The following is a 21,463-nucleotide window of genomic DNA, read 5'->3' as shown; positions in this document are numbered from 1 at the left end:
TGGATCTTTTATGTACTTCTAAAGCAGTGTTTGTAAACATTAATCATATATAGGACACACATTTATTGTATTGTTTAATGTTATACCAATCCCATTTAAAAATTACAGAATATTTAATCTAGTTGGAGCAGTTGGGTTTATATATTCTAGAATATATGATTTTTGTTTTGTTGAAGGTCATGTTATATCCATTTAAAAAATTTTCTTTTAATTATTGTGTATGTATGTATTTTTATTGGTTGTTTTTAATGATTGTGAGATCAAGAAAATTTATATATTGTGCTCTTATTCCATTCTAAACTTAAAAAAAAATTTATTTTTGGTATATATTTTACAAATATAATTTTGTATGCATGTTTGTTGGTGAGAATGTATGTTTGATATCAAATTTCTGTTTTACACATATAAGTATCATGCCTTGAATAAATGTAGGATTTAATTATTTTCTTAGGCTCGAATATAGAGAAGCTAACATAATTTTTAAATAATGTAAATAATTTTTGTTAATTGAATTTCTCTTGAGTGGCTTATTTTATCCAGTGACATCTCTATTAACCCTTATGTTGTCTTCATTTTGCTCTTTTATGCCACTATTTCCAATTATTATCGATATACTATGTTCAGCATAAGAACTATCCTAGCTGTTGTTTGTAGTAGTGAGATTTTACTGTAGTGTGTGCTATTGTGTTTGTGCAATATATCAGGTGACTCAGTTTGTTAGACCTCACCAGCATTTATGTTATTAATTGCTTTATTTTAACTTGCAATGTTTTTTTAATTTTCAATTTTTTTTTCACGTTTGTCCTCAAAATCTTGCATCCTTAATTTAACATACTTCCTGACATTGGCAATTTAAATTTTATACAATTACTAAGGTTGGGTGACAATACAATATTCCACCATTACTTTTGCAAACATCACTCCATTCAGGGGTAAATTAAGGGTTCAGGTATAAAAAATTGCAAAACATCTATGCAAGGTTTTAAATCCAAATTAACCTACTAATTAAACTCATGCAGTGTATGATAATAATTTGATTAATGTATGAACAAAAGGTATAAAGCTAGATTTTAAAAATCTTTAAACATTTTTGTATTATTTTTTTATTACTTGCCTTTCTTTAACTCGCTATGTTTTTTCATGCTCATTTTCAAATCTTCCATCCTTAATTTAACATACTTCCTGACATTGCCGATTGATGAAATTTTGCACAGTTACTAAGGTTGGATGACAATACAATATTCCACCATTACTTTCGCAAACATCCCCTTGTACGAGAGTAAATTAAGGATGCGGGTGTAATAATTGAACATACTCCTGACATTGCCTATTGATGAAATTTTTCCACAATTACTAAGGTCAGGTGACAATACAATATGCCACCAATACTTTTGCAAACATCCCCAGTACTTACGTATTAACGCCACCGCAGCTACAGCTTTATTTAAAAACAAAGTAGTCAATCGGATTTCGGTGGAAAATGAACAGTCTCTTTATTAAATTTAATAAATGGTTATTTATATTTATTTATTTTATAAATATAATTTAACCTGCGCTCGCTAACCTTGACCAATTAACACCATAATTTGTTGAGTATTTATTTAATTAAATTAAAATTATATTTATAAAATAAATAAATATAAATAACCGTTTATTAAAATTAATAAAGAGACTGTTCATTTTCCACCGAAATACGATTGACTACTTTGTTTTTAAATAAAGCTGTAGCTGCGATGGCATTAATACGTAAGTACCATATCCCTCCATATGGGAGTAAATTAAGGGTGCGGTTGTAAAAATTGCAAAATCTGCAAAACTGCTTTGCGGTTTTGTAATGTAAAAACTCATGTAATGTATGATAATTTGATTAAAGTATGACTAAAGTATAAAACAAGTTCTTTAAAATTTTTATTTTTTATTGTGTTTTTGACAACAGCGATGTAACTTTATAAATAGCTGCGATGTAATTAATTCATAAATAACTTTAATTAGTCGGCGTCAAATAAAAACATCAAAGTAATAAATGAATTGTTCTTGCACTATTTACTTATTTGTACACTAACTTTTGTGACAGTCTATTACAACACCATGCGGTTTGTTTACAACAGGGTAGCTCTTAAAAGTGAATCGAGTATAACAGCATGTCACTTTCCAGTTACCAAATACAAATATTCATTAATGTATGAAATTATGGTTCTAGAAAATCCTTTTTTTCAATTTATTATTATTTAGCTGGCACCTTTCTCAGTGGAATTTTTTTTTTCACTTCCCATTGTCAGGTAATGCACCAGTCCCAAACCACATTTTTACATCAGAAAGGATTGTCATGGTTGGTTTCTTTCATAACTCCATGTAGGCCCATCTACAAATTTTTTTCAATATATTTTTTCAAATTGTTTTTTCTTTTAAAGAGAATTTAATTTTTGAGAAATAAGAAAGGTTTGTTGAAGCCAGGTCAAGCAAGAGCTATAACTAAGGGAATAGTAGAGGGTCTTAGTTTTGGTTAAAAAAAAAGAGTGATGTATCAGCTAAACGAAACTTGCATATGTCATAAAAGTTTGTAGTTATCCCATGAATTTCTGTATTTTCTCTAAGTTTATTGTAAACTTATGGAAAAATTGAAATAAAATCATGAGCCAATTGATATTTGTACTTTTCTATTTTCTGTAGCATCAGATCATGATTGGAATACATGATTTTATGAAAACTTGCAAAATAACTGTAATCCAATGATTCAAGGACCCTTTTTAATGTACAACATCATTTGTTGATTGACAGCTGTTTTTAAATTGCCCAACTCATTTTTTTTTTGTTTTAAATTTTTTACCAAAGAAAATAATTTTTTTAGTATACCAATATGCTGTGATACAGTAGTACATTAATTTTAATACTCTTTTTTTACAACAACTTTTTACATTTTTACAATAATAATCTCTCTCTATAATTATGAGACCTTGCCGATGATGAGGGGCTTGAGTGCTCAGTGATTCAGAGTAGCTGGATCGAAGGTGCAACCATATCGGTGAGGCATCTGTTGAGAACCAGACTAAGGAATGATTTCTGGAAGAGGGCAGTAGCTCTTAAGGGCGTAGGTCGGGAGGACTTAAATGGCCATATCAACATCACTCAATCTTTTGGGTACTGCGCAGCTGAAAGCAATGGAAAACTACAGCTGCTTTTTTTCCAAGAAAATGTAGCTCACTGCATTTTCATGTAACAAAGGTGGAGGCGCCTTCCTTGGTAAAATATTCCAGAGGTAAACTAGTCTCCCATTTGGATCTCCGGCTGGGGAGTACTAAGGAGGGGTAACTAGAAAATTAAAAAATAACATTCTACGATTCAGAGCATGGATTGTCAAAAAAAAGGTTTTTAGGTTAGAAAATTTAAAGAGGGAAATGGGTAGATGGAATGTACATGTATTAGGAATTAGCGAGGTTCGGTGGGAAGGGGAAAATGACTTTTGGTCAGGTGATTTTTAGAATAATTAACACAGTTTCAAATAAAGGGCAGGCAGGAGTAGGTTTTGTAATGAACAAGAAGGTAGGAAAGAGAGTAGAGTATTTCAAAATGCATAGCAACAGAATCATTGAAATAAGGATAAAATCAAAACTTAAGCTGTCAACAATTGTTAACATCTATATACCTACAAATGCCCATGGTGATGATGATGATGAGATAGAGTGTGTATACAAAGAAATTGAAGGAAATACTGTGGGTGAATTTGGGCTGGGCAAAAGGAATAAAAGGGGGAACCGACTTGTAGAGTTTTGCATGAAGTATAATTGTGTAATTACCAACCTGGAATAGATGCCTGGTGAATTACTGCACAGTGCAGGTGAGGAAGCGATTGATCGATTATACAAACTGGTGTGTAATATTTATGAAAAAGGGGAAGTTACGTCAGACTTCAAAAAGAGTGTTATATTTATGATACCAAAGAAAGCAGGAGCAGATTAATGTGAAGAATACAGAACAATTATCTTAACTAGCCACGCGTCAAAAATCTTAACCAGAATTCTTTACAGAAGAATTGAGAGGAGAGTGGAAGAAGAAGGAGAAGACCAATTTGGTTTCAGGAAAAGTATAGGGACAAGGGAACCAATTTTAGGCCTCAGATTAATAGTAGAAGGAAGATTAAAGAAAAACAAACCAACATACTTGGCGTTTATAGATCTAGAAAAGGCATTCGATAACGTAGACTGGAATAAAATGTACAGCATTTTAAAAAAATTAGGGTTCAAATACAGAGATAGAAGAACAATTGATAACATGTACAGGAACCAAACAGCAACAGTAACAATTGAAGAACATTAGAAAAAAGCCATAATAAGAAAGGGAGTCTGACAAGGATGTTCCCTATCTCCGTTACTTTTTAATCTTTACATGGAACTAGCAGTTAATGATGTTAAAGAACAATTTAGATTCGGAGTAACAGTACAAGGTGAAAAGATAAAGATGCTACGATTTGCTGATGATATAGTAATTCTAGCCGAGAGTAAAAAGGATTTAGAAGAAACAATGTACTGCACAGATGAAGTCCGACGCAAGAATTATCGCATGAAAATAAACAACAACAAAACAAAAGTAATGAAATGTAGTAGAAATAACAAAGATGGACCACTGAATGTGAATTAGGAGGAGAAAAGATTATGGAGGTAGAAGAATTTTGTTATTTGGGAAGTAGAATTACTAAAGATGGACGAAGCAGGAGCAATATAAAATGCCGAATAGCACAAGCTAAACGAGCCTTCAGTAAGAAATATAATTTTTTTACATCAAAAATTAATTTAAATGTCAGGAAAAGATTTTTGAAAGTATATGTTGGAGTGTCGCTTTATATGGAAGTGAAACTTGGACAATCGGAGTATATGAGAAGAAAAGATTAGAAGCTTTTGAAATGTGGTGCTATAGGAGAATGTTAAAAATCAGATGGGTGGATAAAGTGACTAATGAAGAGGTATTGCGGCAAATAGATGAAGAAAGAAGCATTTGGAAAAATATAGTTAAAAGAAGAGACAGACTTATAGGCCACATACTAAGGCATCCTGGAATAGTCGCTTTAATATTGGAAGGACAGGTAGAAGGAAAAAATTGTGTAGGCAGGCCACGTTTGGAATATGTAAAACAAATTGTTAGGGATGTAGGATGTAGAGGGTATACTGAAATGAAACGACTAGCACTAGATAGGGAATCTTGGAGAGCTGCATCAAACCAGTCAAATGACTGAAGACAAAAAAAAATTGTTAATTATTTTTGTTGAGAAATACATTTTGATTGAAAATTTTTATTTAAAAAAAATACAAATATATATATATATATAAAACAGTATTAAATCAATAATCATCCAAGTAACTGCTGTGCTTTCAAACTTATATTGTTTATATATATTGAAGTAATTGTATTTGTTACACATCAGTGAGTGAAACACATCAAAGTAGCTGAAGCCTGTATGAATTCATAGCTTGCTGCATTTGTTATAGTTAGCGTTAGCAGGTTAAATTGTTAATAACCACGCATATAACTCGTTCAGTGTAATACTTAAAATATGTTTAATTATTTCATAAAGGTTTGTAGAGGTTTATCCAATTTTAAACTTTTTATTACTCAATAGTATGCCATCTCAAATATCTCAAAACATGTATTACATGACTGAAAAAATAGCTGTACGTAATAATATATAGATCACATAAGGAGTTTTTTTCTAAAGATTAAAAAAGGAATTACCCTAACATTCACCGGGATATATCAAGGGAAATTGTGGTAAGATTCTTTTCGAGCAGCATCGCAAAATGTAAAATTAATTATAAAATAAAAAAAAATATGCGTGATTAAAGTCCATTTAAAATGTAAATATTAAAGTAAATATTTGAAGATATTAAATAACTATTAAATAAATCACAAATCAGAATGCGTCAAAAAAATTATTTTAACATATATTTATATACATACATATTGAACAGAAGTGCAGAAAATTCATTTTTTAGTTTTAATTTATTGTTCAATTAATATTATTTAAACGTTCATTTACAAGGCAGGAAGATATTTTTATTCTATCTTAAATTAATCGATGTGTATTTTTTATTAAGTATTTTTTAAAGGGTTCAGTAATCTATTAAAGCTTAATAAGACACTTATAAGCCATGTCAGTTACATGAAAACGTCATTTTTTTTTTTTATAAAAAATATACCTTGGTCTATAAACTTACACTGTAAAAGAAAGTAGTTTATTTTTATATAGTGGATAACTGATACTTGAAAAAAGTTTTAAAATTTCAAGAAATTGATGTATTTTGATTTTTTGTGTTCCCTCACCCCGAAAAAACACCTCCCAAGAACACATTTTGATTTATCTACGTTTTTTATGTTAAATGGAAGAAAATAAAAATAGATTGAGAGGTGGATATTGTAATTTTTTAAAAAGAATACATGACGTATTTTTAGCAGTGGTTGCACATTTATAAATATAAACATGAGGATAAACCAGAGTATCTAATTTTCTAATGATTCATACTTTTGGGCCCCAAAAATAAATATATACTGATATTTACAAAATTAAACACGTTAATTTATCCATGTTTTTATATTTATGAATGTGCAATCTTTGTTAAGAAGAACAATCATGTATTTTGAAAAATAATATCCACCAATATTAAATCAGACACTAACTCGGCAGTATAATTCTTTGGTTTACAAGAAATGACCTTGTTATGCTTAATGAATTGGTTTGAAACAGTTAAAAAATTTTCCTGACGATTCATTTAAAGTACAATTAAAATGTTTTTTTTTTGTTTTTTTTTACACAAACAACATTGTTTTGTTGATATATGTTTAAATATTACTAATCAAACATTTTAAAAACCTTTCAGTGTTTACGTGAATAAGTACTTAAATAATTTTCATTAATGTCTTCTGAAGTGTGAATTATTTCTTAATTATTTTTTTATATTTAATATCTTCATTTAGTGTTTATATTTTAAACATATGGACTTATAACACATGTAGTTTTTATTATTACCATGGTTTCCCTTAGTACATCCAGGTGAGTGATGAGGCAACTTATTTTTTTTTTTTACCTGTAAAGTAGCTTACTAACTGTTCCTTATGGGTCTACATAATATATTATGTACTAGTCAGAATTATTATTTATTTATTTACATAATTATTAATTCAAATATTCATTATTTTTTAAATTAATGAAAAATTTAACCACGAATTGCTTTATTTGTTAATCTTGTATTTTTTGAATAGTTTTCATCTGGTTTTCTGTAATTTTTCTACTGCAGCAAGTTCCTTTTTGTTATCTGTGGTATATCAGACCAACCATTCATGGGATGAAAAGTTTAATATATAATTCCATATTGGGCAGATTAAAATACTTGTTTGTTCATATTATATATTTAAAAAATTGGGCTGAAAACCTACTTCCAGTCTGTGTGGATATTCTACTGGATAGATTGAGCCGATTTTTTTTTTATTCTGCTCAGAATGACCCACAGATATGTCATCAAGCATCATCGAACCTCAAAATTGAGTTTTGTCTGAGAAATCCTCATGTATTCCTTAATTGAGAAACTTTCTAAGGGTAATACTTACAGGAAAATTACTTCAGAGGTCCATTGATGCTTTATGACAAATATGCAAGCCATTCCGACCGGAATAAAAAACAATTAGAACATGATTAGATTCAGTAGAACATCGAACAAAATAGAAGTAGGTTTCAGCTTTCATTTTACCTGTGAAAGGAAAAAAAGAGAAAAACATGGGGGTTGGAGATGAGACATATTCTAAATGGAATAGTTCTCATAGCTGATTTTTTAAAATATATAACATTAATTTGTAATAATAATTCTGTGCAGCAGTATTATGTTGTACTGTTTTTAGATGATTTTAGGTAGATTTCATAAGAAAGCTACCTACCTATTGTAATGGGTATCATGATTTGACTTCAGGAAAATTTCGACCTATCTTCGCATTTCACATCACCCTGACCCCAAAATCACCGTCAGTTCAAAAGTTTATATATATATATATATATATTTCACTTTCTTGTGGACACAATAACTGCCATCATTTTATGACAATCACTTTCAATTTGATTCATAAAATATAACTACTCAAAATCTTGGTCAAGTTCGTTAATGGGCAAAATTGGACCATGGGTGTGGAAATGGAGAGCTTTTTTGAAAAAATAAAATATCGCTATAACTTCCTTATTAAGTAAAATAAAAAATTTGTTTAAAGTTCCTGTTATTCTTTGGATAAGAGCCTAAAACTTATGTAAGTATTTTGATACTGCTTACCATTGGCCCAGGGGGTGGAAATCTTTTTTTTGAATACAAAAAAAAAATCACCTCCCTTAATAGGCACAGTATTGAATTGGTTTGAAGTGGCCATTGGGCCTCTAAACATTACCTAAAACATTTGTCTGAAACAATTTTTGATATGACCAACTCTTATGGCAAGGGATGACCAAAATGTTGCTAAAATTGTAAGATGTGGCTTGTATGCTACAAAAAAAAAAAAAACACGTTTTCACATGCAGCCATTGTTCTATTGAGTAAATTTGAAGTTTTTCGTAACTTTAAGGTGGAAATCTTTTTTATCTCCTAGCATCGGTGAAATCTACTTCTGCCTTTCGGCGTGCCAAAAGGGATTTTTTTTTAATACCGGGTGGTTCATTTTAAATTGAGACGTCCTTTTTTTTATTTATTTTTTTTTAACCTGTTTAGCCTCTGGGAATCACTGTCAGGTATTAACTTAGAGGATAAATGAGTATGATATGGATGGGTGTACGTGAAGTGCAGTCTTGTACAGTCTCAGGTCGACCATTTCTGAAATATGTGGTTAATTGAAACCCAACTACCAAAGAACACTGGTATCTGCGATTTAGTATTCAAATCCATATAAAAGTAATTAATTGCATTTACTAGGATTTGAATGCTGGAACTCTCGACTTCAAAATCAGCCGATTTTTAAAGACGCATTCATCCACTAGACCAACTCAGTGGATTAAATTGAGACACATCTATACCTCAAACACTACACATTTTAGGAAAAAATGTTTCCTTTAAAAGTTTTTTTATTTCAAGGGGGAAGTATGCTTACAACTAACGTTGTCCTTCATAAGGTCAAATAAAGGTCATTTCAAAGCCAACTTAATTTTTTTTAATAGGAACATATATATTTTATTACAGAATCAAATTATTTGCAAAAAAATTAAAATTTCATTTCAGACTTTTTTCCTAAAATTGATCATTTTTTTTAGTTCATCTTCAAAAATGCTGTAGGCCTATAAATTAGTATTTTTAGTTTCATTAGATCTGGCCCAGCTGACAATTTACATCCAGCTGATGTTAAATTTTAAATAAAAAACAATCTATGAAATGAAATGAACAATAGAAGAAGAAAAAGAAGTTTGGCATGTAAACACCAGAGAACTTTTTAAAATAGCCTAAAAGTGAAGTTCAGTTTCAAATGACACTTGTCTAAGTGAACGTATTATCAGTTCTTCAATTAAATTTTTATTAATTTGTTACTCGCCAACTATTAAATATTAAATTATTTACAATTAGACAGAAAATTGGGGTAATATTGCTTAAGAGGGAATGTCACTGAAATGTTGATCAGACAGTAGCTTTATATGCTCCATGATTTCCTGGTAGAAATTCTCCAAGTCGTGCTTCTGTGTACAGAATTGTAAAACAGTTTAGAGATGATGGAAGTGTGGGGGCCAAAAATAGGAACCATCCAAATACTATGACAGCAGAAAACAGTGAAATAGCGGTGGATGTGGCGGTCACTGTAGATCCTCATGTTAGTTCAAGAAGAATTTCATGTGACTCTGGGATATCAAAAACCAGTGTTAAGGACAACATAGGTTGTGAACGTATTAACCCCCTTGAAATGAAAAAAACTTTAATAGGAAACATTTTTTCCTAAAATGTGTAGTTTTTGAGGTATAGATGTCTCAGTTTTATCCACCAGGTTGGACTAGTGGTGAATTCATCTAACCAAACCAGCCGATTTGGAAGTCAAGAATTACAGCATTCCAATTCCTAGTAAAGTTAGTTATTTTTATATGAATTTGAATACTAGATCGTGGATACTGGTGTTCTTTTGGTGGTTGGATTTCAATTAACTACACATCTCAGGAACGGTTGAATTGAGATTGTACAAGACCACACTTCATTTACATTCATACATATCATCATCCTTACTCATTCTCTGAAGTAATACCTGAACGGTAATACCTGGAGGTTAAACGGAACAAAGTAAGTAAGATGTGTCTCAGTTTAAATGGACCACCCGGTATATAATGTTACTTTGTAATAATAAAGTTGCGGAGAAGCAAGGAACCACTGTTATTGATTTATAAATTTTTTTCTGTTTGTGAAAGTTTGAATAAAACAATTTAAAAAAAATCTATTATAAAAATTTGTTTAACTCAAATTTTAATGAAATTTTGTAAGGAAATTGGGTTTTCTGATGTTAACAAAACAAACTGTGAAGTGGGACAGATAATCAAAAATGTTTTTATTCACACAACCTATACCTGATGCACATATAAAACTACTAATTTGGAGTGAACTTACAATTGAATTCCACTAAGGAGACCATGCATCTAAATGTCGCTATTTTGTTTCATCGTTCTGCAATTTCAGGATTAGTTGTTCAAGTTAATTTATTATTCATATTTTAATTTATTTTTGAGATTTCTAAGTTATAGTTTAATTTTTCCATATCCAAATTTCTTGTATCATAGTAAGAAAAGATAAGTAATAAAAAAAATGAAAATTGAAATTTTTTTTGTATTAAATATTATGTAAATATTATTTAGTCTTCACCCTTTTGTTTTTGTTAAATCAATTGGTAATAGTTTTTTTTACTCTAGTTAGAATGAAAATTTGTTTCATATGTTACTTAATTTCATTTCATTAAACTGACCCATAATAAATAATTAAGTAGGTCTGTTTGACTTTATTGCTTTTATAATTTTTTGACCTTTTTGAAACTACTCCGTGAAATACACTGAATAGTGTAATTCTTAATGATATTGGCATGAATTGTATGCGATTCATCATTAACTTGACAATTTTTTTTATAGGATATTTAGCCATGTTGATATGTGAAAATGAAGCAAAACTTTTTATTGTTTATTCATATTTCTGATCATAAGAAATGTGTTTGTTTATTACCTACTTTATTTATAACTTTAAGTACACACTGTTTGTATATTAAATTAGTTCTTAATGTGAATGAAAAAAAAATAATCTTGATATTTTTATATAAAAATAAGAAAATATAGGAAAATATCTTGAAATAAAAAAATCAGTAGTTTTATGGTATATAATGTACTATATTGTGTGGCTAATCAAATCAGATTTTACATGTTGCAGTTTTTCCAGATCATAATGTTTCACCCCTCTAACAAAAAAAAACATAATTTTAATATTAAAAAATTCCAAAATGATGTATTTTTCTATTGGCCTGTTTTTTCTTGATATCTTCAGATTGGTTGGACTGATTTAGATGAAATTTGGCATGATTATTTCTGTATATTGAGATTATATTGCTGCTATTTAATTTTGGTCACACCAGTTAAGCAGGCAAGGAGATACGGATATTATCAGTGGTCCCTTAATTTAAAATTTTTCCTAAAAAAGTAGGTTAATTTTTTCACATCATTTAAAATACATTTCATGTAGCAATATACTTTCTGACTATTTTGTTCAAACTCTTATAAAAGAATGGCAGCAAAAAACCATTTTTTTCTTTTTTTTTTAATCTCTGGATTCAGTCATATTCTCTTTACTAACTAGGCCATTCTATTATATTGAAAATTCTATCATTTTATATGGAAAATTTCATTCGGAAATAAAAGATAAGTCTATTTTTTATTTTAAAATTTGCAAATATAATATTATTAAGTAAAACTTATTTATTTAATAAACACTTCCAAACACAGGATGAAATTTGAGAGACACTCTGTAAAGATGTGAACAGGTCACTAACTAATGTCAGACTGATCAGTCTGTATCTGCAAAGCTAAATGATGCAACAACCATAAATGAGCATGTTGCAATATGAATTTTTCTTTTGAGTTTTTAGTTATGATTTTTTCTGTAAATCCTTGCCATCACAAAAATAGGTGTACATACCATAACAAAAATGGCCACCACAGGTAAACTGCTTAAATAAAAAAAATAATAGCTTTAAGGTCCTGAGACATGTAGGAAACAAGTGGGTAAGTTTCAGTTTTTTTTTTTAATCTGTCAAGTAACCAGCTAATTTTTTTGGAACACTTCAAATGGATTAACCCTGTTCTTTTCAGACTTGAAAACCAGAAACTTTTTAAGTTTTGATATGGAGAGATTCACCATTGAACAAAGAGTCGCTATTATGGAGCTGTATTTTAAAAACCAATGAACCGTTACTGTGACTCAAAGAGCCTAACGCAGATATTTCATTGTAAGAAATCCACCATCAGAGATGACTATAAGCAACCTTGTTACATGTTGATGATAACAGGAATCTGTAATACTTATTTTGAATAGGTTCACATTCTGCCATTACGGAGCAGAATATTTGACACGTGCTGCCCAGCTTGGGAGAAAATGCAGGAACATCAATCGTACATCATTCTGCTCAGTTGAGGTTGACCCAGTTAAGTCTTCATTGTATTCTGAGACATTTACTTATAGTTGCCTTTAAAATTCAGCTTGTCCTACATTTGCTGCCTGTAGATACCAACGACTTTTCAATTTTCTCTTAGTTTTCAGTAACTTTGTAAAAAAATTTTCTCATCCGATTAATCATGAGTGTTGAGGCTTACTTCTGAAAGGATTCATAAATAAACTGAACTGTAGGTTTTAGGGAATCAAAAATCCAAGAGTTGTCCACGAAAGACTTCATCTCACAACATGTACAGTTTGGTGTGGAATCACTCATGCTCAAGGCATCATCAGACCTTCTTTTTTTGAAGGTGAAGATCGAAATTCTCTAACTGTTACTGGTGAACAGAATAGAACCATACTTCAAAATATTTTACATCCTGCATTACAAAATATGCCAGAGATGTGGTTCCAGCTGGATGGAGCCCCATGTCATATAAGCAGACAATAATGGAGCTTTTAACAGATACGTTTGAGGAACAAATCATTTTTAGATGTTTGGAAATTGCATACACACCACGGTCACCTGATATGACAGCCCCTGATATTCTTCTGTGGGGGTATCTCAAGGAGAGGGTTTACATCAATATTCCCGGAACTTGAACAACTAAAAGAGAATATCTGAGGTGAAATCAGGATTTCAAATGAAGATATTTTAACATCTGTAATGAAAGACTCTTTAGAAACAACAAAAATGTGCAAGGCAAGTGGAAGACATTTTTGGAATGCCGTCTTATGGAACTAATTTTAAAACACTCCATAAATTATACTAACTTTTTCTCCAAATAGTTTTTGTAAATTAAAATTCTTAAAAAGGTTATTGGCTTTTGAAATTCCCTGGGAACTTTTGGGACACCAGTAATTCCACAGATTGGTGTGATAAAATTAAAAAAATTTTTTAAAGAATACAATTCGTTTTTAAAATACAGGGAACCATGCTTTCACATACTCAAAATTAATATAATTTGTTCATTCTCGTGGTTATTTTTTAGTGATAATAAATAACCCACTCTGATTTCTTACCTTTAAAAAATGGATTTAAAAGTTTTGTGTTTGCAATATTTTTCTTTTTTTTGTTTGTGTATTATTCTTCTGTTACACAATAAGTATAAAAATGTTAATTTTAAGTACGCTGTCTGTGGGATTTTATAATTTAGTAAAGCTATAAAGAACTTTAAATAATATAGAAATTTTCCTCTTAATGTTTTTAAGTGCATAAAACATATCCCACTGGGAGTTTCATACTTGCCATTTTTCCAGTATGGCTTCTAAATGATTTTTTTTTAAATGAATATTCCCATTTTTATAACATTTTTGAATACAACACAATTCTATGACATTTCCCCCCTGAATGCAACCATTCCAAGAGCCACATATCATCTCCTGTTGTACTTTTTTTACCTGTAAGTTAATATTACCTAGACAATATTTTACCTGCAAGTAAATTCAACAATGGAATTGTTGTAATGGAATTGTATTTTAATAATATTTCATTTTATTATAATTAACTTTTAGAAACTGTACGCTTTTTTACATTTTAAATCATAGGTCCAAATTCTGTAAAATCTTGTTTTAGTAAGTAAATATAAAAAAAGCATTAGCCATGTTGACAGAGTAGTTATTTTTTACTTCAATTTATGAAAATAAGTTATTAATTTAATAAAATTGACAGATTATTTTTTACTAAAATTAAAAAAAAAATATATATTATTTTAGAGAATATAAAGGCAATATAAATTTAGACAATATGGAGAAATTATCTTTTACTATGATGTAGGAAAAATAAATATTACTTTTAAAAAAAATCATACTGACATAATTTATTAATTATATAATTAAAATTTATGAAAACAGATTAGGAACAATCTGTGAAAATCTAGGTGTCTTACTTTTCAAAAAATGAGGTTACAATGTTACATATTGTTGTCTGATACAACTGAAATTAGGTATAGCTTCTAATTTTAGTTCAAAAGGAATTTCTTAGAATTCTATCTGAAAATGTTATAAAAATTGGAAATTTCCATTTAAAAAAATGGAAATACTGCCATATTAAGACAAACAAATGGCATTGATTTTAAACATATCAATGGTATAAATTGAGGAAAAGTTCTTTAATTTAAAGTTCTTCATAGCTTTTCTAGTTTACAACATCCTGATGCTGATACACTTGAAATGAGTCCTCTTTAAGTTGATAATTTCATACAAAATTAATAATTCAGTATAAAGAAATTAAATTAATGGCTAAAAGAAATACTGCATTGAGCAAAACAAATGTTCATTAATTTATCATATGATATAAAAAATACCAAACATTATGTACATCATCAAAACAGTCTTTGTAATTAGCATTATAGAAATATGCATTGTGGGTAATAAACCTATCTTAACCTAACCAGATTTTTTTGGTTTTTTTTTTAATTTTAAGATTGTACTGCCTCATTACAGGTTACAAGATTAAATAAAATTATATAATTCTTGAAAAGTATAGTTAATTGAACCTACAGTGAATTTATTTTAATACTGCAATATAAGTTAAAAAAGTAACCTCCTTTAACTGGTCTTGAACCAGGGTTCTTTCTTTAGTATCAAATAACAGTTAAAAAAAAACAAAAAACAGTAATGTTCTTATGCAGCTGATCAACCATGAAACTGGCTATCAGAGAAATATTACATATAGCAAAAATTTTGTTCGTTTTACAAAAAAAATTTCATTTTGTTTAAATTCGTCTTTTAGGCGGTTAATCCTTGCTTTATTTTGATAAAAAGTGACTCTTCTGTATTTCACTAAATAAGTAAATAGAATTTTTATTAATTTAAAATAATACATTATATTGATCTTATCAGGAATGTGTAGATATACTACTCCGTAGGTAATAAAAGGAACTTCCCCCATATTTGTGTGGATGAATCAAAGGAAATCACATGGTAAACCTTGACCAGAGGAGCATCACAAAATAAACAACTAATTATTTAAAAATATAAAAACTACATAAAGATATAAAAAATTCTACCAAATAAATTAATTCAGAAAGTATTAATTAAAATTAGTTTAACACATTTTATTTTAAAGTAAAAAATCTTGATTACTATTATATAAACATTCATTGTCAAGAGTAATTCTTTTATTTGTATTTTATTAAAAAGATTGTTTGGAAGATTTTTTAAGTGGTTCGTTAATTTGTTAAAGCGTTATAAGGCTGTTTTTTTCGTAAGTCAAAGTATTGTGTTGTTGAGTACACAAATACTGGCCTGTCATGTGATTTGATAGATATTGTTAAGTAAGAATAAGTGGTAATGCTTTTTATCAAACATTCGACATTCAATAATATAAACACAACAAAAATTTAACATTTTCAATTTTCTAAAATTGTTAACATCTGCTGACAGTTTTTGTATATTTTTATGCTTTACTTGTGTCGTAGTCATGATTAATACGTAGAGTTAAAACAAAAAATTAATATGGCTGTTTCAGTTAGGATTATATGATTTTTTTTTGGTGGGTTTCTAATATCTAGTGCAGTTTTTTTTTATTCCAAACTATATGTTGCTGTGTCTACCTTTTTCATGTAGTAAATCCTAGTCATGTAGCTTATGTTACATTCACGAGTTGCAAGAGGTTAGCATAAGTTGTTAATTAAAACCTTACAGTAAATTGTCGCCTGGGGCATTTTCAAGTAATTGATAGTGTTAAAATATATGTTAAGGTTTGGCCAGATATTAAACTATTGACCTTTCACATAGGAGTAGTAGAAGTGCTAACAATCTGATCAAGGAAACACTTTTAAAATGATGGATTGTAGTACACTGACATCACTTTTGTGTAACATCACTTATAATGTTTAAAAATATTGGTAGTATAAATATTTTAGGTGTATGATTTAATTTAGTTTTCATAAGTTTTTCTTGTATATGAACTTTTTAAACAGCGAGTAATATGTAATGTTTATATATCTTGTAGGCTTAACCATATTAAAAGATTAACATAAATAAATAAAAACTTAAAAAAAATAAGTGAAAATGAAGTAAATGTTGCACCAAAAGATATCAGATTTTAAAAATTAAATATTATTTTAATATTAATGCATTTGTTTAAGTCTTTTTTTAATTTAAAACAGTTTTATTGTTTATAAGAAATGCTCAAGTATTTCGAAAAACCATTTTTATTTGCTTTCTTAACATGTTGGTGCTATTGCTTGAAAAAAAAATGTCTATTAATTTATTCATTATGTAGCATACACACAGTAAGTTTCTGATACACCCATGAATTATGTGTGAATTGAATCATGAATAATTTTATAAATCAATAATTATTGTAATTTGACAATTTGTATTAAAAAATACAAATCAAATATGGCCTGTATTTTTATTAAAATTAAATAATTCAAGATTAATAGTTGACTTTAAAACCTAACCCTACCTATTGATTTTTTCCTTTCAACTACAACTGTAGTTGGATATGTTTTCCGGTAGTTTATAGGTATGTTTTATACCACTGATTTAGTATCTTTACTGTATTTTTCATTCTTTACTTTTGTGATTTATGTCTTCGTATATAATTGTATAATGACATTTCATTTTATTAGGCAATTTGCTTTGATTTTCATTATGTTTAAATATTTTTTTAACATTTTGTTAACAGTGTTTTCTGTTATTGGAGAATTTGTATATTAAATATTAGTTGTATTTGTAGTTAATAATTTTTTAGTTTGTTTGTTGGTCTAAATAAATATCATTTCACTCTGGTGTTTTTATTCGGTTACCGTAACCGGGCGTAAGGCTTACGCTGTAAGCCTACATAGTTGTTATTAAATGATTAAAATATTGTAAATAATTTCTATTACTATTGTGCATTCATATTTTGTTAAGGTATTTTGCAAGGTGAGGTTTTTTATTCGTACATATCTTTAATAGTAATCTAATAAAGCATTTGTGGTTATCAAGAAATGTTTTCAACAGCGTATTACAGAGTGACAACAAAAAACGTTTTGCCACCTAGTTTATCCCGTATTTTGAATATTAACGTTTCAGGAGGCTTGAATACTTTTTCTTAAATAAAACATTACTTAATTTTTGTTTATTTATTATTATCTTTTTGTCATTGAAATGTTTAGTTAGTGAAAGTTTTCTGCTTTTCGAGCAAATATGGTTTCCTAGAATGTTCGAGTGTTCATGGCGGTAAATTGTTTTGGTATACGTGTCTGTCATAAAGTTTTGTATGCGTTATAAGACTAGGCAACAGCAGTTATTAAGGCGCCTGAGATAGTTGAATAATTATTTTCTGCTAATAGATGTGATATTTTGTGAAGTTAATTATTTTTACAGCTTACTTTTCTTATTTAGCGTATTCTATCGAGCTAGTGCTTTCATTTCTACTTTTATTGTGTCTGCAAGACGGATACTTTATTAATGCATTTTGATATTCAATGTATTGTAAGTAATTGCAATTAAAAAATCGACATTGTTTTTATAATAAATTTAATGAAACGTTGATTAATTAATGGTATCATTTATTTAGTGTATTTTACGTGCGATAGGTTGTTATGTACGCTTTACAATATTTTGTGTGGCCCGGCTGGCAGACCTGATATATCGACATGTTGATGTGCGCAAGATGCAGTCGCGTTTGGTGTGTAGCTGAGTTGTAGGTAGGTGCGTTGCGTTAGAGTTGAACTTTTCGTACTTGCGGCGTTTAAAGGTCGTGAATTTTATAAAAATTCGGTTAGTAGTACTGTTGTTTAATATAGTAAGACTGTTGGAATGAGTGAAATTCGACATCGTCATCGTATATTAGAAGCAATTGATCAATTGCGGCGTAGAAAAGCTCGACCCGATGTGAATAGAATATGCAGTTTCATGTTCAGAAGATTCTCCGTAAGTTGTGGAGAAACGAAATCAGATCTTCAAAAACTGATTGATGCGGAAATTGTTATTAAAGTAGATTATAAAGGTAATACTAGTTATAGAAATGCTGCAAAATGGGCTATGTTACCGAATTATAAAAATAAACAAGAATTGGATTCATCTAACACAAGCAGCATATTAAGTAGTGCGGTCGCGGAACTCATCGTATTAGAGCCTGATTATTTAGATATTGGAGTTCCTGCTCTTGAATTAGAAAAACATCTTCTTCGAAGAGACAGCAAACGATTTACAAAAAAAAATTTAGAAACGATTCTCAAACGTGAAATCGACAATGGAACTTTAGTTAAGTTAGAAAACGGAAATTATTTTTTAGGCGAGCATTCGAACGCTTCAAAACAAAACAATTCGCAGTCTGGCGTGAATTTAACGTCGCCGAAAACTATCAATAGATCACCGTTATCAGCAAGACCAAAAACTAAAAAAATAAAACCTAATAAACCAGTGGACGCCCCTCCCTCATCTGGTGCGGTACGACCGGTGGAAAACAACGGTTTAGAAGAACGCAGGGAACAACAAAAGGAAAAAATGGACGAAAATGGCACCAGTTCAAATTCTAATACTACCGCTAGCGAAAATGTTGGTTTCAGGGTCGGAGGTAGACAAAAGGTAAGAAATCTAATTGTTATATATGTGCGTTTGTTTAACAATTCTTTTTATTTACTTTCTTAACATTTTACGTTATTTATTAAATTGCAATTAAAGAAAAATATAAATTTTTAGTCATAATTTTTAAATTGTTTTTAATTAAATTACATTATCTGAAGGTAATTGTCACATTAGTCAATGTAATTGTCAATTGATGTTAAACAAATTGTGTTTTACTTGCATTTTGTAGCATAAGTAGAATTTTGGTTGGGAAGTACTTTGACAATTTGTTTTGCTTCGATGTAATACTTGCATCAAATAATCATGAAATGTAATGAATTTGTTTTTTGTTAAATTCTGCAGGTTTCATAGGCCTAATATAGACTAAGATTGAACTATTACAATTTTTTTATGTAGTTTTCAAATAAAACTTGCAAAACATACTATTTCTGTATTACTGCAGTATTACTTAAATCAAAATAAATATGTGTAAATTTTTGAGGATTCATCCAGATACTTTGTTTCTAGCTTGTATGCTAATAATAATGTTTCTGTTTTTTAATTGATGCTCCTGTTTAGTAGTTATTGAAAGTAGAATAAAAATTTTGATATATATTTAATCTTTTAAAAGTTGGAGGAGGGGGTAAGAGACAGAAACAGTATATTTATAAACAAACTCCCTGACTTCAAAAAGACTTAAAACTAACCTCCAGTATTGAAAATATTATACATTATTAATATTTACTCTTTCTACAGGAATTTATCATTTGAATAGATTGCATTACCAATAAAAAAATTTTGAATCTTTTACATTTTGTTTCTACAACCTGTCAACACAACATTATTTTTATAGTGATTAGATGATTAAAGAAACATTAGGTTAATCAGTCAGTCTGTTTTCCATAAATTTTAAGTTTTGAAGCCATTTCTCTAGAACTGGATTAAGCAACAGGAAATGTAATTTGTTACTTACAGAAAAGAAAATTTGAAAGATTCACAAATTTTGAAATCTATCAATATATAAAAACAAATTCAGCAAAACATTGTAATAATAATATAAAAATTGTCAACTTTAAATTAAGGATAATGAGATTTCCATGAAAATCAACTGGAAATATTCAACTTTGCTTTATTTGCATTTGGAATTAATCAGATTAATGTATGCATCTCTTATGGAGTGTAAAATCTTTGATGAGCCTTATGTATAACTCTATATAATTACATATGCTACAATACAGTATTTAGACTAATTTTAAGTATTTGATTGTAATTTGACTGATGACATAGCTGAAGTAGGTAAGTTTTTATAAAACTGATTATTGTCTAGATTTATTTAATCTTCTTTTTGTGAGTTAGTCTTATTCTGAATGAAAGTATTAGCTATATTGTCATACACTGGGATAGATTTATTATTTTTTATATATCTTTTTTTTTATTCCATTATTTATATTTTGATTGCTTTATTGACAATTTTTATTAGCCAGTAAGAAAAGAGAATCATTGATTATAAATGTACAATGTTACCCACTTGCATAGAGGTATTTAGAGAGAATACAACTTTCACCAAATTTGTTTGTTATTTTTGATAAGTTATTCAAGTTTTTTCATAAAAAATAAAAATTTATTGTACCAAAAGTGTAGTGCCATATAGTGTGAGTAGCACAGAAAGCAGCTGTGTTGATGGACCGTGCTTGTATCAGTAAGTCGGTGAAAATTCATTCTGGTGTGCTTCTAAAACTTTAAATAAACGTTTAGAAATTTACATTGTGGTAAGTTTCTCATGGTCTAATGATTTAAGATATGCAAAAAATTATTTTATTTAAATGTAGAGATGTTGGTACAAAAACCCTTCTAAATGTGCTCTTTTTTATTTATTTATTAGTATTTTACTGAAATAATAACATTTAACCTATGAAAACATCAGTTTTGGTCATATTTTTCAAAATAGTATTATTAATTGGATTTATTTACTTGTGTTTAAATAATTTATAAGAATTGTTATAAAGATAATGAGAGTAGTTATAAAGTACTAATGAATAATAGTTGTTTATCTTAACAGAAATTAGAATTGTAATAAATCTTTATCCAATTTTAAGAGAATTGGTACTTGTCAAAATTAGCTGAATTTGCCTCAGAACAACTGAAATATATTTAGAAATCTGTATATTTACTTAAAAATAAGTGAGGTTTAAATTTCACTTAAGGAAAAAAAAGATTATTTGTACTATGGAAAAGCCATTCACAAGAAACTCAAATGGAAAGACTGTCTGACACTTACATTTACA

At 28.9% G+C, this 21,463-nt stretch overlaps 1 protein-coding gene across 4 annotated transcripts in view; it reads left to right on the top strand.

Moving 5' to 3' along the window:
• The window catches only part of LOC142333015 (uncharacterized), a 75,345-nt gene that overhangs the window by 1,230 nt on the left and 52,652 nt on the right, over positions 1-21,463 (top strand). For 2 of the 4 annotated variants that reach the window (XM_075379791.1, XM_075379790.1), the window contains exon 2: positions 18,206-19,199. In XM_075379791.1, the coding sequence (XP_075235906.1) occupies positions 18,429-19,199 (771 nt within the window). In that variant the 5' untranslated portion in view covers positions 18,206-18,428. Of the gene's footprint in view, positions 1-17,788; positions 19,200-21,463 lie in introns of those variants that run through there. The other 2 variants (XM_075379789.1, XM_075379788.1) reach the window with 2 other exon arrangements.

The sequence above is a fragment of the Lycorma delicatula genome, chromosome 12 (assembly GCF_047948215.1).
Source record: "Lycorma delicatula isolate Av1 chromosome 12, ASM4794821v1, whole genome shotgun sequence".
Lineage (NCBI taxonomy): Eukaryota > Metazoa > Arthropoda > Insecta > Hemiptera > Fulgoridae > Lycorma > Lycorma delicatula.
This window is presented reverse-complemented; position numbering and strand designations above follow the sequence as displayed.